Consider the following 26,862-nt stretch of genomic DNA (forward strand, 5'->3'; position numbering starts at 1 on the left):
ATTGAATAGAATGAAAAGTTGAGTTGATCTGATTTAGAAAACAAAACACACATTAATTATCTACACAATGCCCGCTTTAAAATTATCTCAAATTCCATCTTTAATACCCTAACAGTGAAGATGCACCTCTTGCTATGCCAGTTACTGGTGGTTGCCAGGGCTCCACCTACATCCTGCTAACATTTGTGTGACCTCTTACTGGGTTTTGACGTATTTAGCACAGTTAAATTAAAGCATTATTTTCTTTTCTCTGTGTTTAATCACAACTATATAAGATACCTTCCTGAAGCAAAATTCTGTGGCTTTCTTTTCTTTTTAATATGAAAATGAAGGGTATGTACAGAGAACTGAATAGGTCCCAACACTTTCAAATTTGTGCTTGGTATTTGCAAACGGTCCACTGATTTCCACACCCTAAACACGACCTTTAATCTGGCAAAGTTATTCTTCAAGGAATAGTTTAATTCTGGAAAAGAAGAAGAAAGAACAGGGCTATTTCTCTAAACTTCTGATGAGCTACTTTATTCCACAACTGCAACTTTACCTGAATTTTGAAAACTGCGGCAAATTTTTCAAGCTGTACCATATATAAACTATTTACCCCCAAATAAATTTAGTCCACATGCAGTCTGCTTGATTCTAGACAAGTGTTTCAAGAGAGCTATCAATTAATGCACCTAGCCTTCAAGTCTGTATCATACATACATTTAGGTTTACTTTTGACAACTGATGTTGTCATAACATTACATGTAAACAGCGAGGGTCTGAAAGACTAAAATCACTTCCCCTTTACAGTAGAAAAGTTCACCTGGTAATGAACCATAGTCTACTACAACTTCCATTGTAGGCCTACATGTTTATTAGCCTTGGGAAAGGGATTAAAAGGAATGTACATGTGAATCGGCCTTTCAACTACTGCGCATGTGCATGAAAGTCATGTTCAATGACACAATGTGCAAACATCATGTCTGCCTAGATCATGGAAGGCTCAAGTTTCCTAATAACGCTGATGACTAACAGAATGTTACCGACTTTGTCTTCATAAGGGCATATTTAATCAACTGTTTTGGGGAGCTTTCCTTCCTTTTCCTCTTGAACCCATTTCTTGATTTCCAATTTTAATCATCTAATTGATGTTAAGGAATCTCAAACTGAACGCATTCCGTGATCTCATGCACATCCCCTGGGTTACATGAGCTGTGCATGACCTATGTTGAAAGTTGGCTTCAAGAACACACAGGCAAGGCCGACCCCACTGCCAGGGGACCACATGCGTGGGCAAATGTTAATGCAATCCATGTTGTGTCACGTGAGCCACTGCCCCTCATAATAGGTCTGGGGATTCACGCGTGACGAGGCCTGAGCAGTCACATGATGCTTGTCGAAAACAGGACGACTGATGATTTCACCATATCCATTGATGTGGTAGTTTGCTTTTGATTTCAGGTAAGTGTAGAAATTCTTTCACTTTGAAACTGTACAAGTCTGTTCTGTCAATAATGTTTTCTTGTAAAAATAATTCATGTTGGAAATATTCCAAGAAGGCTCTTTGTTCGAGTGATTGTGACATCATATCTCTGCAGACAAACATGCTCTTAATATTTACGTTTGATTTTAACCGATGTACATGTAGGAATAAAGTACTCAGCAGAACGGAAGAGGGTAGAATGTTGGGGCATGAATAAGACAAAAAATAACCTAATCAAGATTACTACCTACTGCATAAAGAGAATAAAACTATTTGTATTAAGGGATCTCCCCAAAATATGTCTGCTCTGTTCAGCTTCTGATCTCCATGAATCTAAATCAACTTATTTGCTTCATTACATTTCCATATTACTTAATATTTTAAGGGAAAGTTTCCCCCACTTGTAAAAATTCCTTCAGGTAGAAAAAAAGCCAAGAACAGGAAAAGCCAGCAGCAATTCTTGTCAGCATCGTGTACAACTCTGTGCACGTTTGAGCTGCTTTTGAATTTTTACATTAGAGGTCAATTCTTGCAATTGAAAAATATGCTCTCCTTAAATAAGTTCCTCCCTGTCTTTTCTGGTCCGAGTTTATTCAGCTCATTTGCATTTTTATTATGGTGTTTAAGCGCGGCATTCTTGGTTTATAATTATCATGCATAAAGACAAATTGCTCACAGTGATCGTAGTGCTTATAAAACACTTTAGCTGGCATTCACATTGCTCTATGATACATACTAGTAAAAGGTGGGAATGCTATTCCTGCAGTGGCATGTTCTCAAACATGTACATACTGTCATTTTGGCTTACTACAGCATCCTATTGGCCGGGGAGAGAGGTATTGGACATGAGCATACCACCTGCATAAGAGTGCGGTGTCGCTGCTTACTCACTGGTTAAGGCGATGGGTGCAGGTGTTGTCTCTCTCAAAAGCACTCATGTTGAGGTTGAAGAAGGGTTTGTTGTGACTTGATCAAGGTAACAATGGGTTACCTGCTGCTGAATTAAAAACCCCAGACCCCATGATCAGGTCCAACAAACCCTTATAATTACAATTAGACCATGTGCTGCTCAAATGATATCATTACACCCCTAGTTTCTGATGTCATAAGTAGAATTCTGAATCTCAAAGGCACAGGACAGGAACCAATCCATGTGGGTTTGCATACACGCCTGACTCACACCCTTCAGTTGTCTATGTTTTGAAAAGGAAACAAGGTTTTTTTTTTTTAACAGCACTTAGGCTACTACTTTCTGCACAATAATTTGGTAATTTGGTTATCCAATTTATACACAACACCAAGATTGCTACACATTTCTACATGCAAAATAATGAACAGGATGCTTCGCAAAAACTCCAACTTGTTTCATGAGAAATCCATCATAATGATCATGATAATAATAATTATTTTATAAATGATTCAACGACGACAAATGTACAATTTAAAAGCAAGGGAATATCAGCTTTAATACCAGGCAAATACAGTATCACGCGGCCGTGGTGTTTCAATATATTTCCCTGCCGGGGTTTGTGCAAAAGGCGGGAAGACTCCAAAAGTTCTTGGGCAAGGAGACTTTTTAAAGTAGGACATGAGAAACAGGATCTTTTGCAAAGTCAACTTTTGATGATTAAACTTGCAGGGGAAAAGGGCCAAACGCATTCTTGATGGCCAAGATGGCAAGTGATGATACAGATCAGTCAGTGATGAATATTACTGAGGATCATCTCCAATGCCCCATCTGCACCAATCGTTTCAGGCAGCCCAAAGTGTTGGACTGTTTGCATACTTTCTGCCTGAAGTGCCTGCAAGACCGCAGACGGAACCATGAATCAAGCCGGGTCAAACTAACGTGTCCTGTGTGTGGGCGGGAAACCACACTGGAAGGCACTGGGGTGATAGATTTACCTGACAGTTCTTCACTGAATGTTATGGTGGAGGAGGTTAGATGGCGGGAAAGGATTCTTGGAGGTCAAGGGTCAGAGATCAAATGTCAAGCCTGTGATGATGAGAATCAGGCAATTTCGAGATGCATGGACTGTGCTCATTTCCTTTGTCAAGAATGTCAAAGAGCACATAAACGTATGACTGTAATGAAATCGCATCAAATCTCCACACTGACTCAATTGCGATCAGGAGAGATTGTCTACACAAGTGACCTCAGGCAAGAAGTTCCAAAATGTGGCAAGCATCCGGATCAGACTCTCAGTGTCTACTGCAACACATGTGAACAAGTCATATGCACAACATGTTCTATTGAAGAACATGAGCATCCAATGCACAATGCCATTTGCCTACCCCAAGCGCTAGAACAATTTAAAAAAAGCATCATGGCTCAGAGAGCTCAAGCCGAGGAGAACCATGAAAAACTGATCACTGTCATGCAAGAAACCGATGAGTCCCGCAAGAAGCTAGACTCTGCATTTGCTGCCGTCAAGGAGAAAATTTCAATAAAGGCCAGGCAGGAGATAGACAAGATCCAGGAGGAGGAGCGGAGACTGACGCAAGAGCTACAGGAGAGTTACCGGGACAGGGCCACAAGGTTTGACACCGCTCAAGACATCAACAGATGCATGCGGGCCAAATCTGTGCACACTCTAAGAGAGGTGAGCCGCCTGATGACTCAGGCCAGCAGCTATGAGATTCTCAGCCTCAAGCCCCAAATCCTGGCCAACCTCAAACTCCTCACCACGAGAACACACACAGCTGTTGCTGATGACAGGCTAACATGGGATTTTGAGGAAGGAGAACTGACCCTCGGAAGGCTTGTTCTGTCCAATGGGAAACTGGCTACAGGTGAAGATGTACCACCAATTAGACCAATAAGAGCAATGCCGTTGTTTCATTGCTGTGTTTTGTAACAGCGCACAGTCTTCATGCCTTATTTTCATGAAAATATGACCTACTTATGATAATCTTTTCAATATTTCTCAACCTTGTTATCTGCTAGCCAATGATAATTTTCTCCTCTAAATCTCACCGAGGGACAACATACAACCCTCCATATTTTGACTGCCATATGTCAATCATCCACCTTCTATGAAAATCTGTGAAACAGGTAATGAAGCTGTATTTTGAAGGATGCTCTGTTAGAACTTGACAGAAATTGCTGTAACTTCAATCCTTGTCTGCCGATTATCTTGACTTCAAGTAATTCAAATCTTTGTGGACATTTTGTTTTTGCCATCAGATCAAAGCTCATCAAGTGACACATCACATAGCACAAACACCTCCTCAGCTCCAAACGGCAGCATATGTACCTGCTGCAATCTGATCTTTTTCTTTATCAGCATGCTAACATGTTTTTTGTAGTAGGCAGAAAAAGTCTGGTCAATATACGTATACACTGATATTGCCGCAAACTTATACTTTGGGGAACTTGCATATACATAATCTACATTGATATTCACATGATCAACTCCACACCAAGAATTGTGATTGAGATGGATTTGAGTCCAGCTGCTTCCTATCCATGAGCTGTGCCTTCTGACAAGCCCACTGTATGCACAAGCCTCTCTCGACTGACATTATCTGAAGATTTTAGTCTTTTTCTTCCTCCATGGTTGTTTCAAGCCTAAAGCAACGATACATAGAAATGCTAGCCATTGTTTCAGCTAGGACATGATATTCCTTCACCTATGCACATGTAGAGTCAGCTTTAAAAAAATGCCAAAGCAAAAGCATAGTTTTCCAACCATAACGCTTGAAATAAGCTGGAGCTATCCTGGGGAAAGTTAAAACATTTTGAAGCCCGACGCTCTTACAATATTCAAATACAGCCACACACATTAGCAGATAAGTCAGCACCTACATGTACATGTACAAAAAACTAACAAGCCTATGTAATCTTAGGACGAAACTAACTCTGATGTCTTCAGATTAACTTGGCTCATGTATGCATGTGTGTAGGCTTAATTTCTGCACATACAATGTATGGGTTTGCTTACTAAAGAACCTGTCTCAGTAAGTGCATCACAATACATGTACATGTATAAACTCCCTGTGTACGTGCAGACTGCAGAGGGTCACCAGTGTTATTTGTCTGTGTGTAAAAATAGATCTGGGAATTTCCCAAAACTGTTCACATAATTATGGTGTCAACATGTGCAATATGTGTGTACCTACATGTGAAATGGCATCACCGCCACGTTTCGATGGAACAAATTTCAAATATTCATGTGAAAATATTGCAATCACAAAGAATTAAGGTAAGCTTTCGTGTTTTGTACTTTGAAGTGGTAACATCTGTGTATCTCAGTGTTGGCCAATAAAGATCAGTCAATATTGTAATTTGAACTAACGTATTCTTAGATTTACATGAACCAAAAATTCTAGTGGATGTTCATTTTTTGACACAAAGATGGTTATTTGGGAAATTGGGATTGCACGACATTGAGATTCATAGTGGAACCCCCTTTAACAACACAGCGCACTCCATGTCTTGTTCGTCCACACCATGTTGCAACAAAAAAAGACGATCAACTCATCGTTCTACACCTGGACAAACATAATGTCAAAGTATTCGATCGGAAATACACGTAGAAGCTTCTTAATCAGTTCACTCGTGGTGAAGAGTCCAGTGATTATGCAAAATGTCTGGCTGTGGATGATGACAATCTGATTGCAGTGGGTTTTAGGAGAGGAAAAGTTGCCTTGCACAATCCAGACGGGTCTATTTACAGAATACTACACATCCCAATGCCAAGGTACATGCATTCAATGGCTTTCAGCAACCAGCGTATCATTTACAATGATTCACATGGGCTACAGTCAGTGGGCTACGATGGCACAAATGTTGGGGCTGCCCATGACACTAATATTGGCACCCCATCACAAGTGTGCTGCGACAGTCAAGGGAGAATCTTTGTGGCCGTAACAGCTGGACAGGTCCACTGTTACTGTCCAAAGGGCAAGTACCTGGGATGTGTGGTCAAGAAATGTGAACCTCCAAGGGGTATGATTTTCACCAAAAATGATAAACTTATCCTGTTTGGAGAGTTGGCATATCTACTACAAAGCCACTAAGACAAAACAAGCCTGTATATTCCAGAAAAATCAAGTCAAACGAACAACAATTGTTACTTATCACCTTCCAAATCACTACTCTTACAGAGAAAACACATATGAAAACTCCCCCCTAGATACAGCTGACGAAGATTTCCTGGTCTTAACCATGTTTCATAATTTTTAAGTGCAATGGTAAGTGCAATGGTAAGAATAATTGCATGAAGTGGGAGTGACAGATTGGACAAGATTAACCCCAGTTGAATGGAACATCCATTCAAATTATTCCTTCCATGGTGGGAATCCGAAACAATAGATCCTCCTTTCTGGTCTACTATGACATTGCCATACAAAGTTGACACATTACAAATCAGTACGTGCTTTAACAGATGTTCCTAGCTGTCTTATAAATTGCTCTTATTGTCTGACTGCATATTTAATTTGTTTCTTTATATTAGAAACATCAATATTACTTATGAGGTAAGAAGGTTTTTTTAACAGTTACAAGAAGACTGATACTTTAAGTTTATCTTTAGGTGTCTGTAATTTTGTGGGAAGAGAGTTGCTTTGTAGAACTTAACCATGCATAGTGCGTAGTGCTGTAAATTTTTTGACAGTTTCACATGGCTGCATGTATGTTTGCATTTTGCTGTGTTTTTGGAGTGTGTACTTGCAACATGCATTGGTAAAAGTATATCAAGTCAGAATTGTTGTATAACAAGGAGTGGGGGCTTGGTCAGGCTTAAACATTTAACTGAATAGTTTACTTCATTTTTTTTTCAAACACCCCTCTAGCCATGTTATCGTTGAGTGCAAAAATGTTGTAACTCCATATTTTGTAAAATTCATTTTTCCCCCTGAATTTTGAATCAGATTAAATCAAAGATTATTACAGTTAATTTCATTGAAAAAAATTGTGTAATTTGACATAATCAAAGTTACAACATTAAATCCTTATTAAGCGCCTTCACATTCACGCCAAAACATTGTATCTCAGCGTGCTCAACACAAACTGCTATATGGTCACATCTGTGCAAAAATGTATTTCTGATCGGTTATGGTTCTCTTTAGATATCCGCCTGAAAAGAGTAAACATTTAAGGTAAAGTTACATGACACCTAACAGTGCACCATGCTGTCGCTTCAATTGCTACCAACAGCACATCCCCAAAGAGTGCACATTTAAGGTAATGTCAGTGTCACACATGGGCAGAGTTCCCAAGGATCGGGGATGGGGATATAACCCCTCCCCTTTTGACATAGGGAAATCAGCCCCCCCCCACCAACACACACTCACTTTTGAAGTCACTGACCGTGTGACAATCTCACTTGGGATGGAGGCTGTGCTGAGCTATCTTCCCCGCCCACATGTGACAAGAAATCTCCACCCATGGTGTCACAGGACATTACCATAAATGTGTACTGCCACTGACATAATGTAGGTGCAATTTTTTTGAAGTTCAGTCACATTGCTTTCATGCAAAAAAAGGTTATTAAACAGGGGATTGGTTATTATGACCCATATGACTAAGGTGGCAGCTTCTCTTCTCATTAAAAAAAAAAAGTGTCATTTGGGGAGTTAAGGTTCACTGCAAAAATGCTCAGAGTAAAACCCTGTGTCATTGGGGGAGGCAAACAAAACTAGTGTTGATGATGTCACAATATGGCTCTCATTCTCCCAGAGTTTCTTGACCTTGCAGTCATAATGGGGACTTTATAGCACAAGAACAAAGAAAAAACGGGTAAATTAAGTTAGATTTCATTCTCAGCAAGAGACTGTGGCCAAGTGCCTGAAATTCATCACGACTTTAACTCTAATTCAAGTTGGGACAATTTAACTTTATCATACAATCCAGTGTTGTCATCGCCTTGACTTGCCTGACAAGCATTGTTGACAAAGCAGCAATTCCAACTAGTCCCTCTGATTGTCTGACCTCTTAATTCACAGTTCAGTTTGAGCAAGCACAGAGCTCATGCACACAGGTGCATTCTCCCCAAAATAATGAACCATGCAGTCATATAATTGCAAAGCCATAGTGTGATGTCATCATGGCAGGCTTCTATTGGATACTCCCAATGACATTTTGCCTGATATGAAGGAGAACTTCAACTCGCCCTTTTGACGTCAGTTGCAATCTCGGTTTAGTTTTTATGCATAAAAGATTGTTTTGAATATAATCAAACTTCCTAAAAAGTGAAACTGTGAATTACCAATGTGACTGCTTGTTAATCTATAACACATCCCAAATCCCTGCCTGTGTAACATTCAGTCTGATTGGATTTCTAATTTCAAGGGTATTGGCATGTAGAAAATACACCTTTAAGGTGACGCAACATGTACGACAAATAAACACTTCAACATGAAATTTTGCCGGTAACACGTCCCTGCCTATGCCCATGCAAACATACACGATTGAATACATTTTTGTATATTTACTTTGTAGCAAAGTTATTCCATTCCACACGCTATAAAAAATCAGGAAGTGCATGATGAAGAATCTCACAGGTTGCCAATGATGACTGCTGCCCTCAAGTGGGTTGCTCCTTATCACTGAACTGTGCATGAGTGGCATAATGATATGCCACTTGCTATGCTTTTAAATAAATCAATTTCTAAGGGAGTCTTTCCTGACGAATTGAAACTTGGTAAAGTGGTTCCCATACATAAAGGTGGTAGTAGGCACGAGTTCACTAATTATAGACCTATTACTATTTTACCTGTTTTTTCCAAAGTATTTGAAAAACTTGTGTTCAGTCGTGTGATTGCTTTTATTAATAAGTATGGCCTCTTGTCTCAATCCCAATACAGTTTTAGAGTAAATCATTCTACGGAGTTGGCTGTACTCGATGTGTTAAGTAAAATCATTGATGCTTTTGAGAACAAGCAGTTTTTCTATTGGTATTTTTCCAGACCTATCAAAGGCCTTTGACACTGCTAATCACGACATTCTGCTAAATAAATTAGAACATTTTGGTGTTTGCGGGTAGCCCTTGGACTGGTTCAGAAGTTACGTATCAAATAGAAGGCAGTTTTTTCTTATGATTTCCATCATTCATTAGAACAGTCCATCACTTGTGGAGTCCCTCAAGGAAGTGTGCTCGGTCCATTATTATTTATTATCTATATCAATGATGTATGTAGATCTTCTGATAGCATGTCCTTTTGTTCATTTGCAGATGATACTAGTTTAATCTATAATCATCATAATGTGGATACAGCTATCCAAAATATTAATGTTGATCTTGTTAAAATAAGTAGATGGCTTATTTCAAACAAGTTATTAATTAATTTGCTTAAAACTAACTACATTATTTTCTGTCCATGCCAACATAAATATCAGGCCACAGTTCCTCTTAGTTTTGATGGTATTGTCCTCAATCAATTCAAGACTACTAAATTTCTTGGACTTTGTATAAATGAAAACCTGACTTGGAATCACCACATTGATGTCTTATTTAGTAAAGTATCTAAAAATGTTGAGGTTATGAATCGTTTGAAGAATATTGTCCCTAAAAACATTCTTTTAATATTATATAACTCCTTTATTCTTTCACACTTGAATTATGGACTACTCGCTTTTGGGGGATCTTCAACTGTATAAATACACACATAATATGCTCCCTGAGATTTTTAAGCATCTGTTCTAATTAACTTCTTCTGTTCATTCTCATGAAACCCGTAGTTCGTCGAAAGGCGATCTATATGTGAGCAAAAATAGAACTTCCTTTTTTACTGGTCTAAAAGAGAGTACTACCGTGGTCTCATTTGCCAAATCACTGAAAGAATCAATCATCAATACTTATACTTAACAAAATCATTGTTATGTTGCTTAAGTCATCATTTTTACATATTTTACTGGGACTCACTTTTAAACACAATGTCTTGTTTTAGTCCGTGTAGTTGATTAAGTTTTGTCTTGTTTTGTTTTGGCTTGTCCCAGGGAAAGGTACAAAAGCTCGGCTTCACCTTTTTCCTTCATGTTGACATCATTAGATTTGTACATGTACACTTAAATATACACTGTTTGCAAATAATCTGTATAAACACATATAAATTGTTGTAAGAATTGTTATCAAGGATTTCAATGTGAAAAGAAATGTCGAATTGAAGTAAAATAATGGCCAATCAAAATTCCAAAAAGGTGTGGGGCATGTAAAAATATTGTCGCTGTGGAATGTACAAGACAGCAAGTCTTTATCTGCAGGGTAGTTATAGTTATTAATGTTCACTATTTAGTCTTTTGTCCTCTTCATTACTTGCTGTGCATTGTTGCTAGGAAGCCCCCTCCCCCCACAAATCCTGGGCAATGAACTAATGGCAAATAACTTGTCAGCGAAAAAAGAAAAAAAAATGAAAATAAAGCTACAAAATGGGTTGGAAAAAAGTGGCTCAGACAGTGAACTAAACAATTTGATCCCCTCCAAAAATGCTGAACAAGGAATTTGTATCATCAACAGAATTTATCCATTTATCTAAAAGAACATAACTTAAATTGTTGAAATGGTTTGTTACAAGAACACAAAAGAAAATAAAGAAATGACATAAAAGCACAGGTAAAACATATGATTTTGTCTATTTCTCTTATCACCCTTCGGATTTTACCTCTGCATTCTTCTCCTCCTACCTCAGAAAACTTAGAGCAGTGGTTTTGTCAATACAGAGGTGACTTGTTTCACTTTCATTGCTTTGGAGAATGGTTCAGTCCTTCAGGCACTGAATGACAGTTCAAAGGCTCCCTCTGTTGTGATGTTTACCCACATGTAGATGCAAAAGCTGTGTACAGACCAACTGCAGTCTGTCTTAGCATTATGATCTGTAACTTTCGTGAGCCAAGTTTGCTTTCCTTTTGTCGTGTGGTGTACATTGATAAAGCCAGAAGTTGCTGAAAGCATTTAAATTTATGTATATATTTTTTTTTATCAAAGTATGAACGCTGTAAACACACACTCTAGATGATTTTGCTTTCCCTGGAAAAAAATGCTAACAAATTTGAAGTAATAATGTTTAAGGAATTGATGTTGATCTTTAATAATAATGATGCTCTTGGAAAAATGCTGCATTCTTTGAGGATCATCAATCACTCTTATGGAACATCTGGCACTATCTCTGCTTGGTGATTAAATTATACATGTACTGGAAATCTATGACACATAGGTTCACTAATTCTGCTCTGACGGGGACAAAACACAAAAACTACAATAAAACGCATTTCTTTCTAGATACCCATTCTTTGGAAATTATTTCAGCCATGACTGTTTTGTCCATAGGGAAGAAAATACTTTTAAGGGGCTTTTCCGAAATGCCGATGTCTCTAAATATCTAATTTTGCTTCAATATTTGAAACACCCACCATAGTTGTGACCCACCACTTCAACACCAGACTGAATAACTGTATACTATTCCTGGAAAACAATGTCAGTTAAAACTGAGAATGATTTTGGACTTTGAACACCAAGGCAATATTACGACAGCCCTGGAATGCCATCAAGTTGTTTTTTTTTTTCAAAAAGTGAAGTAGAATCTGTCCAAGACCATTTTTGTGAAGTGTATTTTTAATTAACTTCATTTTTTCCGACACACATTTTTCCCAAGTTTGTTTGTTTGGGATACATATTTGCTGAGTCGTTCTAGTAAGATCTATAAATAGAAAAATTGTTTCTATTTTTGGAAATAAATGGGTTTTACAAGATATGTTGTTCCAAGTTCATTTTTAGGGGATTTTCTTTAATTTTGTTATTATGAGTTATATATTTTTAAAATTTGTCCCAGTGAGGAATAAATAGAAGCCTGAAAATGTATGTCCCCTAAAAATTAAGTTTGGAAAAAACATATCTCATGAAAAACAAACTTCATCAAAAATATCTTGTAAAAAGAATTTTTTGCCCAAAATAAAAACGATATTTCTCGATTCAGATTTCATTAGAACAAACCAACTTTGGAAAAAACATATCTTGTCAAATCGAAGTAGGCTAAAACATGTCTCCTAAGAATGGAGACTTTGAAAAATATACTTCAATATTTGAATATGTACTTGATGGCATTACAGGGCTTTCGTACAACACAATTATAATAATACAGAGTTTTTTGTACTGTGCCAGAAACCATGCAAAATGGAACCTGTGCCTCGTACAATAGACTTAGGCCTTTACGTGCAGCATGCAATGATCCGGAGGGTCAAAAGGGTCATGAGTTGTGGGATAGAGGGGGAAAACAGATTGGAACAACCATTATCCGCCAGCTTATCTCATATTTTAATAAGTTTGAGTTGAATGTATGCATAGTAGCGCAAGACCACGTTTCAACCATAGCAGAAAAACATTTCTCGAAAGAGAGGTAGGTGAAAACAATCGGAAAATGTGGGCTGAGTCTTAGCAATCATCTTCATGGCTTTATATCTTGCATGTTAGCATATCTCTTGGTATGACTCATGTTTATGTGTTTGTTATGTGTGTGTGTGGTATCAGTATCAATTTGTTTATGGGTAACAGTCTTAAATTGAAAGAAATACAATGACTTCTCTCTCGGAGTGGGCAACCGCATGCCAAAACCGAAGAAAGTTGAATCTATCTTGCAGCTAATTCCTGTAGCAGCTTTTTGGAGTTCCCTTTAGATCTTATTTTTGAAAAACAAATTGTGTACAAAGATTAAAATGGTCAGACATTCTGGACTCACTGCTGTAGTCCCAACAGCCATATGCAATTTAGAACAGGTTGTATACGCTAATGGAAGCCTTAACAAAATAAGAAATTGAGCATGAAGTTATCAGTTGGCAATTAGAGCTTTGGTCAGCAAAGTAATCCAAAGTTGGTACATAAACGATATACGTTGGTCGTCGGCAAACTGCTTAACAACTTCCCAGACGAAGAAAAAGAAAAATGTGATAAAGAGTGTTTTAGGGAAATTTTAACATAATAAACAGCTTACATTAAAAACAACACAAACAATGTTTCAAATAAACATCCCAAGGCTGTGGACTTAAATAGTTTTGGTTAGTAGACATTGTCAGCACTTGAAATGCATTATTCAAGTATGCTCTTTTTGCTGTTGTGATTTTTTGAAGGGCGCAGTGACGACAACTGTACAGGAACCTGTGTTTACTTCAGTAGGGTAGCCTTTCCAAGGGGGGATTCAGAAGATCAGAACCAAAGTTTTGATCTGCCAAAACCCACCGGTTACTGCCTATCTGAAGGGTGTGGCTACATTTGGGGGCTTCTTATACTCTTTTAGAAGGGGAATAAAATAGACAGTAAAACTGCCTTTCATTTATTATTTTATGATTGTTCACTTTTTTCTTTTTTAAAATACAAAATATTTTGGCTTCTTTCTGGCACCCGACCCTAGATTTGCCCTTGCCCAGCTCCCATACAACCCATAAACAGTAGTTTTTCACGGGTTCCTACATGGACAGAGGTTTTTTTGTGTTTCAACTATGTACGGTGTCATTGCATTCTACAGGTTGTGTATTCCTGACATCCAGATGGCATCAAGAATCACAGCAGAATCGATCCTGCGTAAAATTAGTGAGGGTCACCTGGAATGTCCCATCTGCTCCTGTCGTTTTAGTGACCCAAGAGTCTTGGACTGCTTGCACAGCTTTTGCCTGCGATGCATCCAGCAGCTCAGGCCCTGCATCGATCAGCACAGAAGAGAGCTAAAGCTCACGGTGGCATGCCCTCTCTGTAGGCATCAAACCACGACAATGAAAATGGACAGCCTTCCCGCCAACTTCACACTGAGAGCTCTGGTGGAAGAAGTCGGCCTGATGGAACAGCTACTGGAAGGCCAGCGACAACAGATCAAGTGCCAGAACTGCACCGAAAAGCAACAGGCCATTGCAAAATGCATGGATTGTGACCTTCTGCTCTGTCAGGAATGCAAGTGGGCTCACAACCGCATGTCTGTGATGAAGTCACATGGCGTCTTCACGCTGGCTCAGCTGGAATCAGGAGAGTTCATATACAAGAGCAAACTCAGAGAGGAAATCCCCAAATGTGAAAAGCATCCAGGTCAGAATCTCTGCTTCTACTGCAACACGTGTGAGCAGTTGATATGCACGAGCTGCACAGTTCTGGACCACAAATCCACCGAGCATTCCCTTGCTGGAATACCAGAAGCACTGGACAAATGCATACAGGACATCACAGAGCTGGTTACAATAGCTGAACAGAAAAAGCCTCAACTCTTCATTGCCTGGGCACAGAACAAGTTGGATGATGTGCACAGGATCATGGGCGAAGCAAGCTGCTACGAGATTCTTGAACTCAAGCCAAAGCTTTTGGACAACCTCAGAGAATTGACAGAGCATCAACCGGAAAAATTGTCTCATACTTTGCTGTTCACGGACTCTGAAGACCCACAGCTGGTCACAGACACTGGAAGTGATTCCCAAAAGAAATTGTTTGAGAGATCAGAAGCAGACATGTGTACCAATGGTAAAACATCAGCCGGTCCTAGAGAAGCATCTGTAACACAGACATGGAAACTGAAAACAGAATATGCAGATTTCTACAATGTCAATTCATCCTTGACTGATATTGCAATGTACTCTAGTGGTGAGACAGTGGCCCTAGACAGTGGACAGAGGGAACTGATTTCCATCACACCCATGGGCGCTCAATTCTCTGCCACATACCGGTGTCTACATAAGAAGTATCTAAAGAAGCCAAGGTGCATTTCAGTGAACAGGCAAGACCAGCTTTTAGTTCTGGATGGCTCAATGGTTAAGATCTTTTATGGCCAGTATCAGCAGCACCAGTTCACAACTGGCAAGGGTCCAGATAATGAACCCACGTGCATCGCTGTGGATGATGACAATCAAATAGCAGTGGGTTACCAGAAAAGTGAGGAGATAACCCTTCATACCATGGACGGCTCCCCGATCAGAAAAGTGTCTGCTCCAATGATGGGTACCTGCTTGACTGTCTCCAGACGGCGCTTCATCTACACTTCTTCAAAGAACAATAAGTTACTGGCTTTGGATTGCAACGGGGCCATGCTGTTTTCCATTGACACTGTCCCTGGCACAATTGGTTTTAGAAGTGTCTGCTGTGACAGAGATGGCAGCATTTACACTGCAGTTCAAGAATCCTTGTTTTCCGGTTCCATCCTTCATTTCAGCCCCTATGGTGAGCACAAGGGATGTGTGATCAGGGACTGCAATGGTCCCTCTGGCATAGCCTTCTCAGGCAGTGGTCAGCTGTTGGTGGCTGCAACAGACTGCATACAAATCTATCATAATGCTTAAAGAGGCTGAATTCTTAGAGATACTCAGTGGAAACTGCATGCATTTTCATTTCATTTCAAATGTACAAGTATTTTACACGAGAAGTGAAGGCTTGAAATAACTTGTACGGTAAAGGAGGAACCAACTGCCGGTATGCTCAAAAGTACATTGTACAACAAGCAGTTTTTCCTGCATGATTTGTTTTAACCACCTGGTGCCAGGGTTCCTGGTACTGGGGACCTTAGGATTGTACACATAGCCGCGGTGCCCAAAATCGGACAAAGGAGCTGGGCCTTGTAACAAAAGACTGTATTCGGAACAAAAGACCGAACCGCTGGGAATTGCCAATGTTTTTCTGCACAGCATGCTGACATTAGTGGAGGTAATCCGTCATTGTTTTGAAACAGTATACCAATGTTTGTGGCATTAGGTGCCTGCAGATTATCAGCAGGGACAAAAGCGCTCCAGCACTCCAGCGATGAGCGATACGGTACGGCTGCATGCTAATCTGGCCGCATTTGAAAAGACCCCACTGCCATTCAGCAATGCACTGGGCCAATTTTGGGAACAGAGGAAATTATGCAACACCGCACAATCTGGGCTCTCTTTACTGGGATGCAGGCCTGGCTGCAATACTTGGGCATCAGTGGAAGTTGCCTGTTAGATTAGAATACTCACCAGACAGTCATCTGTGTGGGTGTAAGCGTCTAGTAAGGAAGTTATGAATTTTTGAAGAATTTTGAAAACAGAAAATCTTGAAAATCGCTTGAGAACTTGTCCTGTATATGCAAATTCCATTCGGCAGGAAGTGGTTAATTTGTAAACATTTGACACTTCACGAATCTGAACATTCAAACATATACACTTGAAAGCATGTCATTGAAAAAATAAAGGACCGACTTTTATACATGTCTTTGTATGCAGTACAAAAACTTTGTGGCTTCCAGTGGGTGGTTATGAATGGGCAAGTAACTTACTGTAAGTATTGACAGAGGTGAAATGTGCTCTGCACGGCACGAATACAATCTTCGGCACTCAACTTTGGCACACTAAGCTCTTTGCCCACAAAAAAATAACCAACACATCAGGGTTCCTGTGCCTATAGGACAATTAAATTCCATGACATTTCCATGACCAAATTATGAAAATCCATGACCCAATAACACAACTTCTGGGACAATTCGGACTTTTAAAGTTGTGAATAAAATCATGCATTTTATGCACTTATTTCTGATAATAGAAATCACATGTATGTTTGAAATATTCCATGACTTTAGTCATTTTTACAAAATTCCATGACTTTTCCAGGCCTGGAAAATAAAAACAAATTTCCATGACTTTTTCATGACTTTTCCAGGTCGTGGGAACCCTGCATATACATGTAGGGGAATTTGTTTCGGTTTGATTCAGTCCAAAAATAGAAATTGGCAATTGTGCTTTGACAATTTGTGTTATGTACAAGTACTTCCTGCTCAATTTTTAAGAACTGCTCAGGAAGTACAGTTGTTTAGCCTCTTGCAACGGTTCTGGAATTGGTTCATTGACAATTTGGGACTGACACAGCTTTCACGCACCAAAAAAGGGTAAGTCTCTTTTACTTTATTCACTTAAAGATAATCACCTGTTGAACATGGGCTTTGTGCTTACTATCCCGTGAAGAAGGGTACAAATACATGTACATTACAAGGGCACTGACTTTTAAACTGACTGAATGTATCACCCATCAGGCTTTGGGTAAAGAGCAAAAATGACAGAATATGCTCAGAGTGCAGACTTAAACCTTTAAAAAGTACACGTATGCAGGTGTTGCTGAAGAAATTCGAATGGGTTGATTGCTTACTATCAACACACTATATGGAGCTGGTAATTACAAAGTATTTCTTGAAATTTGTTGACTACAACAAGGGAAAGGAGAATGTTTATGGCTTGGCTGTTTATCACATAGAGGGGGAATGACACAGGTCCTCGCTTTTGGCATGTTTCAATGAAAAGGTTGCTCAATTCTGGTGATACTGTGAACAATTTGACAACCATAAAAAAGGGAAGCCCAGCAATTGTTCTGGATGTGTGTGGCTGTCACCCGTGGCTGCACACTTACAAGACAGAAAAGAGGGCACAGAACAGACAGTTTCCTGGGGCTGGGGTGAAGAAAAAGGTCATTCCCCCATAAAAAAAAACCAGCAGGAGCCAGTTTCACAGAACTCATTTTATTTTGCAACTCATGTAAGGACTTAAACTGAGACATACATGTACATTTCCTCATGCAGATTCAGAGATCATTTCCACCAAACCTGCATGTATCTTAAGCAGCATGTATCAACCTTATCAATTCGATGGCTGTTTCCCTGTTAATGTTTATTTTAAATTTGATGAAACGTTTGTTGAAAAAAGTGCAAAGCCAAATTTTCACCAGAAATATCACTCCAATACATTTTGAACGCATGTAGTTCTATGCAAGATGCAATTGAGTCATTTATCCTTCCCATCATGTTCATCATTCTGTTTCACAAAGATGAGCAAATGCTGGCATCCAACGAATTTTTCTTCATCAAAACTGTTACATATACATCTCTAGGACAATACTCATCTTTAACAGCAATGATTTCCAGACAGTATACAAAATGACATATGGATTAATGAGAAATGACAACTCTCAGATCAATCTTAAAATGAATTTCAACAGTATTGCAATCAAAAGAATGTCAGGATGTGTTCAATGTGCCTTAAGTTGGGTAAAATCGATACTTGGATGAGCCGCAAGTAAGGACAAGTTATCCTTCCTAAGAGAAATTTCATGAAATCAGCCCTGCTGCAGTAGACGGGGAAGTGCATGTATGATAGGGGGAGACAGTACTGACCCTTGAAAGTATTTTCTTCATTTGTGGTGGATGGTCTCTCAAGTTTGATCCTGAAGGTTTCTCCTACATGTAACTTTGGATAATGTTGTGAAATTTTCAAAAATTGAACAAACTTTAAAGAATGTAAAGTTTTTTATCACTACAAGATGAAGATAAACTCAGTTTGTGGCTACTCTGGAGTGACCACATGGCTGTATGAAATTACAAGAGCACTAACTTCTTATTCCCTGAGTGAAATACATGTACTTTGATACCATCCTGCATGCAGATACTCTGAATTTGTAACACCACCTGTGACACTTTTAATCCAAACATAACATGATGACGTACATATGGAGAAGTTAGCCCTCTTCCCCCCCCCCAAAAAAAGACACAACAACCAAACACACAACCGAAAACACAACTCAACTTTAATACCCACCCACACACACACAGACACACTTGTTCCGTAGTTGTGGAGACAAATACACATTATTTCACTTGTGTTGTGGGGGCTTAAAATGCTCTTGGGGCAGAAAAAGGTCTCCAAAAGTCGGCCCTAATTTTCCTAACAAAAGAAACAACACCCTGGAGTCCAAGATTTTTACAATGAGTTATTCCACCAAAGAAAATCTTAAATGAAACACTCTTGTTCATGCAAAAACATTGGAGGTTTTTTTCACACCATAATGGTACAATGAAAGCAGGAAAATCTCCAGCCTTGGAGGAATTTCACAACTGTATTCGTTTCTTGAAACTTTTACTTTGTGTTTAACTCATAGGTGGCTGTTATCAACACTACCGATGTTTCAGTCATTTGGATTCATCTATTAATAATCTACTCTGTAACATTCCCCATTCTTCTGAACCTCCAGCATTTATATTAAAATTTCTAACTGAACTGTTTTAGACTGTCTCGAGTCCACGTAAGATGAGTACAGAGTTATTGCACGGCCCACTGATAATGGCGAATTTGCTGACCCGAGGACACGTCCCAGCGATCAAGTGCGAAGCCTGCAGTGAGGGCAACCGGGCAATTGCAAGATGCCTGACCTGTGATGACTTCATCTGCGGCCACTGCAAGCAAATGCATGAGCGCTGGGCAATACTCAAGTGGCATCAAATCCGCACGCTGGCCCAGCTCCGATCAGGAGAGGTATCTGATGCAGGAAAGCTCCAGGGTAATGCACTGAAATGTGGAGAACATCCAGAGGAGAGCATCCACTTCTACTGTGTCATTTGTGAGCAGCTACTGTGCACCATTTGCTGCACTCGACATCAAAAATTCTCAAAGCAGTCTATTGTCAGTCTACTTGATCCTGAAGTGAGATGCAAGCAAGGTATCGTAGGACTGGTTTCAAAACTGCAAGTAGCAGTTGCTGAGTTGGACAAAGCTAGGACTGAGCAAGACAAGTGGTATGGGAGACTTCAGGCAAAATTTGACGAAATTAAAAGAAAGGTGTCCCAGAGAGCTGATAAGGAGGTTGAAAGGGTTCCTGATAAGGTTGAACAGATCAGAAAGGAAAAGGACAACCTGATACAAGATTTGAATAATATTTATCAAGACAAAGTCGAGGAACTGAAAGCAGCGAAAATCACAATCAAAAAAGAGGCAGACCAGCTACAAAGTATGTCAGATGAAATCAACTGCCTGGACAGTAAAGCTGACAGTCACATGCTCCTTGTTCTCAAGCATAAACTTGATGGCAAACTGGTAGAACTGATGGCCAAACAGCACATGAGAGTACCTGAGAAAGAAAGCTTTGTGACTTTTGAAGAGAGTGAGAGGTGTGGGTCAGTTGGAAGACTTATTCTGGATGATGAAGTCAAACTGCAGCCTTTTACCTCGGTCAAATCCTCGAGAACAGCAAGGCACAGGAAACATACTCACAAGGAATTTTGGGACTTCACGACATTTCAAAAACCAAAAGAAAGAGAAAAGACACAGTCTTCAATATTGTCTTCATTGCCTTCTGCAGTTGCCAAAGAGATTGAGAGCCATAATTCCAAAGTTGCAGATCTGAGGCTGCAAGAAGAGCCACAACATCAGTCTCCAGTAGAGTTGCTGAGGCAACGGCCCGAGGAGAGTTGGAAACTAACAACTGATCTGAAAACCTTTGGACCAAACCAGACAGAGTTTGCATTTGTAAATTACGTTGCGGCATTCGCCAAGGACAAAATTGTTGCTGTGGACTTTGGGCAGCGAGAGTTGATTTCATTCTCGCCAAACTGCAATTCACCAACCCCCAACATTCCACAGAAACTAAGCCTCCCCGACTCAATCAAGGCAAGCAATGTTGCGGGAAACAAGAATGATTTCCTTGTCATTCTGGATGGTCTCTCAGTCAAGGTCTTTGACAAACACTGTCAGTTGCTCCACCAATTTACACCAAGTGTGGGAAAAGACAGCACAAGGTCATGCCTTATCGTGGACGATGACAATGTGATAGCAGTGGGATATAGGTACAAAGAGCAGCTATCATTCCACACCCTGGATGGCTCTCACATTAAGACAATCCAAACTCCAATGATTTGGAATTATCTGACTGTCTGCCAGCAACGGCTCATCTACACCAACTACAAGAGAAAGAAGTTGCTTGTGGTAAGCTACAATGGTGTCCTGGTTATCTCATTGGACATCATCGGTGACTTCCAAGGGCAGTGGGGACCGACAGGGGTGTGTTGTGACAGCGAGGGCAGTATCTATGTTGCAGTGGAAACAGGAGGGACGTTTGCCGAAATTCGCAAGTACAGTGCTGACGCTGCTTATCTCGGCTGTGTCACGATAGACTGCAGACTTCCGAGGGGTATCACGTTCACAACTGGTGGTGAATTGGTGATAGCTGCAAAGCATTCTGTGAAAATCTTTCGTTGCTCAGGGCGGTCAAAACCCTTGACTGAAACTTGATTTGTCCAGTGCTCTATGATTTAATCTTTAACCAAGGTAAAGCCCTACCTGTATGAGTGGTAAACCATTCTCCCTGAAGACGTCAGGGAGAAAACAATGACGAAATTTTTCGTTTGAGATATGGGAGGAAAACCCAGAGTAAGTAATCCGGGGAACCAGAATTTGGTAGGGCCTGAAAATCCAATCAACATGTTGGCCTGGGTGAGACTTGAACCCTGGGCCACAGAGTTGAAGGTGAAGGCGAGGACAGTTAAACTATGCCAACCTAAAAATGATTCCCCTTAAGATGACAAGATGTGGCAGCAAAATGAACGGCGCTAGAGAAATCAGCAAGAAAGTATGTTCTGGAAAATACATCAATGGCAATGCAGCTAAATGCAACAGCTAAATCATGTTCCAGTTGTATGCTTCCTGTTGTCATGATCTTAACAGGAAAAATGGCACATGTGGCTGGCAACACTGTGTTATTGTAATCAAGTAATGAGTGATTTAATCTTTAAATCAATGCAGGAAGTTTGGAGGGGAGGCACAGCCAATAATGGTTGCCATATTGATCAAATGTGCTGAGTAGTGCTTTGAAGATACTAATGAGAGCGACAATGCATTGTTAATGACAACTATCTCAGCATGTCCCCAGCATAAAGCTCACTTCAATTTTATTTCAGGATGAATCCACTTGCTTGAGTAACTGTCAGGCATGCAACTTGGACATTGACAAAAATGAAAAAATGCCAATCTTTACAAGACTCTGTACAGTGTTTTTCAATTCTTAATTATATGAGGGTGAAGTCAGCTGATCCACAGAAAAGTTGCATGCCTGAATTGTAATATTGTATACTACAAAGAAAGTGAAATTCTGGCATGTTCAAAATCTATTCTCAAATCTTTAGTTTTATGATTTTCTTTCATTACACAGTTACTGGTTATGAAAACATAAAGTTAGATACTATAATGATTGACCCAAATTTGTGGACTTCATAGAATTCTGTGAGGTTGGACTTGAAAATTTATTGAAATTTGTTCAAGTGCATCACAATGTGACATCCCATGACAAATTCTGAGCCTAATTTATGAATGTCACCTTTTCTGATATTTGGAGTACATTTCAGAATAAACTTTTGTACATATAAGGCAAACTGTGTAAAAAATAAATATGTAATATATACATGTAACTGAATAAGATGGAAGGCCCGCTTCAAAGACATTCGGTGACACATTTAGGCTATTGGTAGAAGAAAATGTCACGAAAAGCTGTAAGTATGTGGACCATCAAAAGGAAATCAACTTCAACCCAGGAGAATAGACAGCTTAAATTTCATGGTGCAAACGACCACTAATAGCTAGGCCTTGGTCCTAGTTCAGTAGGCCTAAAAAAAAAAAAAAAGAAAGAAAGAGGCAATCCCTTCCTTTAAGCCCCCACTTCACAATTAATTTAATCAACACTAAAGAGGGAATTTGGTCAAAAGTTTCTTTTCTTTTTTTTTTGGTATTAAAAAGATCTTTCAAACATTTAGTCTCAACCTGTTCCTATTTTATAGGAAACCACAAGTTAAACAGCTAAATCATGTTCCAGTTGTATGCTTCCTGTTGTAACGATCTTAACAAGAAAAATGGCACATGTGGCTGCAACACTGTGTTATTGTAATCAAGTAATGAGTGTATTTTTTGAAGCAAGTTCCCTTTCCTTTGGTAGATATGCGATTCTCACAGTTGGTTTCCTGGACTACTTTATGGTACACACGCACCATTTCAACATATGAAGCCCTGTCAGATTGGAGTTTGAGAGATCTATGCATTGGTTGTTTGCAAATTTTGTCCAGTGACCGGTTTTTGCAAAGCAAATACTTTTGGCACGCTTGGCAAAATTCTGTGCTACGCTACTCTGTCTCTTAGTCAATCAAATCAAGATTCTACTCACGTTGGGCCTGTGGATGAGTCCGTCTGGCACGTCATTCAGCTGCAGATTGTAGCGGAAGCCCAGACTGCCCTGCCCCAAGCACATCTCAATACCCCTCTGCCTTGCCACCGAGGCCCAGTAATTGAGAGTCACTGTGGGGAAGCTGGCCTTGAAGTCAATGTTCCTTGTATGGGCAAAAGTAAATTGGTCAAAATTACACCTTAAAATGTAACGTTAAATACATCACAAGACAAGTTACTTTGCACTACATTTAACCCCTCCCCCCAAATGCTATTTCCATTACTACAGTCATACATACTTCGTTTGATAACAAAGTGATTACAATCTAGGAAACAATCAAATATATTGAATGGTGTTAAAATTAGTCCACTTCTGTATCAGACTCCCATGGAAACAAGTATTACTATAATGCAAAATTCAGTGTTGTGTTTTCCTGTTGTAAAGGTTTTGAGCCAATCCCACAAACTATTTAACTTGCCTGTGTACTGTGGGCCAGCTGGAAAGCGGTAAAGGGATGACATCAGTGACCACAAGTTAATTGCTTTTTACTTCAATTAGACATTGAAACTTTAAAAAATGACAGAGGCATAACTGCACAGGCAGACAGGGAAGTCTTGCAGAATCAATATGGAAAAGGCTTGGCAGGAAGTGGTTAACAATCAAAGCAACCAGTTTGGCTAGGACTTCAATGTTCATATCGTAACAAAGGGCACAAACTGAATGTGTACTGATGCACTATTTATTCAGGGTTGATTCAACCTTTTCTGCTGAATTTGCAAAGTATGATCATGATGCCTTACAGTATTAAGCATGTGGGTATACTGTGGGTTTTTTGTTTATTATAAATGGGAAAATGATGGTTTTCAAATGTAATGAACTGGAACATAAAAGTTGCCATGTTATACTCAATACTACTGTCCGATTATATGAAAAATTAATTAGTCAAAAATTTTCACTGTTAAGAACCCAACCACAAGAGCACTCCTTTGTCACTGTCCCCCGTTACTTTTGACTGATCTGGTGACTGGTCTTGTATCTGATCTCGTGAAGGTCTGCACTACAACAACGGCTGCCACTGCAACACTAGCGTGCGTTTTGGTAGTCATGACCAAGAATTGGTTGAACTGTAATTCGTCTGAGATTTTCGTGGGCATTTTCAATTTGGTAAGAGAATATGTGAGGATGCAATACTTCAATCCTCCAACCAACTAACCAAGAAAAAAAAAAACATCAAATCTTAGATGTGACTGCCAAAAACACACCCCTGATGTCTTCTTGGACATGTCTTTAGTAGTGATCTGAAGGCTTACTTGTAATGTCTCCCAAGCGTAGGCTTCCTTGGCCTGGTGTTGTTGAACAGTTTGCCTCGTCTAGTTGGTCGGGTCGCTCCCACAAAACTGATTGCCTGTTATTGTTGATAAAAGATTTGGATGACATGCTTTGCCCTTTCATGTCAAACTCTTGTAAAATTCACTGCTCTTTAGAGCCTTTGAAGCATAATTAGCAAAAAACTAGCTGGACCAGCCAGCTTGAATCTAGCACACCAACAGCACACCAGTGGGTTTCAAAAACAAAATTTTTTCGGTGCTAAATAAAGGAAAGGGTTTGTTCAGTGATAGGTGACCTGCAACTTTTTACCCAATGACATGCATGCATAATCTGAGGTTAAAAAGCCTCGTTTATTCTTCACAAAAGGGTGCAGAACACAGCAGAATGTCACAGTTGTACACAGATACAGGTATTTCAAATGATATTTAAACTACATCATATTTGTTTTGAGAAGAACATTTCCTCTTGGCCCTGTGCCACGTGACCCTAGACATGCAATTCTGTAACCTATGGTGTCATCCATATGGTTAAATCTGTAATTTCACAGCCGGCTTGAATCTAGAGGACGACAATACTTTGCTTGGACTTAGCCAGGGCTAGAAAGCAAAGAACAAGGGTGTGTGTGTATTTCATCAGCAAATCTTCAAGGGTTGCTCTTCATCACCTTAGTTTGACTTTATTGTGCATGAGGTACACGTAATTCAGAATGTGGACAGTAACAAGCAGACAAACATCCAGCCCGACAAACAAACAAAGCAAACCTGGAACATCTGAAGCCATCTCATGGTCGTGCTATAGAACAAAGCGCCTGCGATGTCTGGCTCCTCCCCTTCCTGAAAATGGAGATTTTCGTCATGAATTCAAAAGCAAAAGACTTGTCTAAAGGGAGGGCTTTTTACTTTAACTGCGCCACATCCATGCACTCGGCAGGGATAATATTGACAAAAGAGCATTGACCCTTGGTGTGAAATGCCCTTTGATGAATTATTCATAATTTTTATTAAAAAATTATCATTTTGCTTAAAAGCATGGTGAATCATATGAGACCTTGTGGGAAAGTTGTTTTGTGGGATTTTTGATCTGGAGAGAACTGGAAATATGCGAAACCTTTGGAGTCATGACAGGCAAAAATTGGAAGAGGAAACAATGATAAAAGAGTTTAAAGATAATGCAGTATGTTAAGAAAAAAAAACCATACGAGAAAATCCCCTCAAAACACTGGCCTTTTGAAATAAATGGGTGTGCATAAAGTTTTTCAGGGAAACATTACAAAATTTTAACTGGGTTTCACTTCAAAGAAAAGAAAAAAATGCAAAAGGAATTCTGTTTTGAAGTTCAGCATATTTCTGGTATTAAGTTTGTTAAATGTCAAACAATTCCAAGGAAATGTCACTGACTGGAAAAAAGGCACACGTTTTAGGTAGAAAAACTAAGATTTGGTGCACGGATCTGAATCCACTCCAGAGTAAATTGGATGACAAGAAGACAGGAAACTTCAAGATGAGTATGGGAAGTGAAAGTATGCACTTTGGAGGAAAAACAAGTCAATAAAACCTGGTCTTCATATGACAATCACAATAGATTGATGTTACCTGTTCATATCCTTTTATATCTAGCGATATGTTCATGTTGAGATTTTGCGAACGGAAGGCTGCATATGAGTCATGTTTCTGTTCAGGAAATAAAACAAAAATATGGGTTACAGTAATGAAGCAAGAAAGGGCAGAAGGGGCCTGACGTTCATGTGTGTGATGGCCTTTGTGCCTCTTCCACTTTTTAAAAAAAAAGAACGTGCAAAATCGTAATAAAAGAAACGTCCCATTTAAAATTACAATTTCACACTGATTTCTAAGATTATTTAAGCTTTTGTTCTAAAAATTCTTAAATGTGTACAGTAGCCCACTGTCTTAAGATGATTGTAGAAAAATTTTGTATTTTCTCTTCATAATCGTGCAACCAATCCAGGAAGTGAACCTGCCCATTAAATGCACCAAATGTGCAGAAGTCCTTCTGATGATACCACTGTGATCCACGCTCAAAAATGATCTCTTTTGTGAAATTTTTTTTTTTTTTACATTTCATTTTCATTTCTCGAATGTCATGAGGGGCCAACTCTCCCTTAAATTTCATGGTTCAACATGACCATTTTGGGGCTGAATTCACGGACACGACGAAAGT

At 39.4% G+C, this 26,862-nt stretch overlaps 3 protein-coding genes across 5 annotated transcripts in view; 2 read left to right on the forward strand and 1 right to left on the reverse strand.

Annotated features, from left to right (window-relative positions):
- Positions 1-26,862, reverse strand: part of kiaa0100 (KIAA0100) — a 70,141-nt gene that overhangs the window by 18,240 nt on the left and 25,039 nt on the right. For all 3 annotated transcript variants that reach the window (XM_022246267.2, XM_022246264.2, XM_022246263.2), the window contains exons 36-39: positions 26,277-26,354; positions 25,446-25,517; positions 24,666-24,760; positions 23,356-23,518 (exon numbers count right to left, since the gene is read on the reverse strand). In XM_022246267.2, coding sequence (XP_022101959.2) covers positions 23,356-23,518; positions 24,666-24,760; positions 25,446-25,517; positions 26,277-26,354 — 408 coding nt within the window. The remainder of the gene's footprint in view (positions 1-23,355; positions 23,519-24,665; positions 24,761-25,445; positions 25,518-26,276; positions 26,355-26,862) is intronic.
- LOC147798031 (protein meiotic P26-like) lies at positions 975-11,028 on the forward strand. The gene is made up of 3 exons (XM_087140597.1): positions 975-1,446; positions 3,108-4,261; positions 4,656-11,028. Exons 2-3 carry the CDS (start codon positions 3,133-3,135, stop codon positions 4,775-4,777), a joined length of 1,251 nt encoding a protein of 416 aa, XP_086996723.1. The 5' UTR covers positions 975-1,446; positions 3,108-3,132; the 3' UTR covers positions 4,778-11,028.
- Positions 12,342-22,396, forward strand: LOC110985321 (uncharacterized). Its single transcript, XM_022246271.2, has 3 exons — positions 12,342-12,802; positions 13,925-15,710; positions 19,440-22,396. The coding sequence occupies exons 1-3, from the start codon at positions 12,573-12,575 to the stop codon at positions 21,435-21,437; spliced, it is 4,014 nt and encodes a 1,337-aa protein (XP_022101963.2). The 5' UTR covers positions 12,342-12,572; the 3' UTR covers positions 21,438-22,396.

Source organism: Acanthaster planci, linkage group LG09 (genome assembly GCF_054643075.1).
Source record: "Acanthaster planci isolate LZ-2023a linkage group LG09, COTS_SCS, whole genome shotgun sequence".
Taxonomy (NCBI): Eukaryota; Metazoa; Echinodermata; class Asteroidea; order Valvatida; family Acanthasteridae; genus Acanthaster; species Acanthaster planci.

Bases quoted from the DNA above. Each gene is read 5' to 3' on its own strand.
- LOC110985321 (XM_022246271.2), top strand. From the start codon at position 12,573: ATGCAAAATGGAACCTGTGCCTCGTACAATAGACTTAGGCCTTTACGT. The intron at 12,803-13,924 runs GTAGGTGAAAAC...TGCATTCTACAG, and splicing joins AAACATTTCTCGAAAGAGAG to GTTGTGTATTCCTGACATCC. The intron at 15,711-19,439 runs TAAAGAGGCTGA...GAACTGTTTTAG, and splicing joins TACAAATCTATCATAATGCT to ACTGTCTCGAGTCCACGTAA.
- LOC147798031 (XM_087140597.1), top strand. From the start codon at position 3,133: ATGGCCAAGATGGCAAGTGATGATACAGATCAGTCAGTGATGAATATT. The intron at 4,262-4,655 runs GTGAAGATGTAC...TTTTGCCATCAG, and splicing joins CAATGGGAAACTGGCTACAG to ATCAAAGCTCATCAAGTGAC.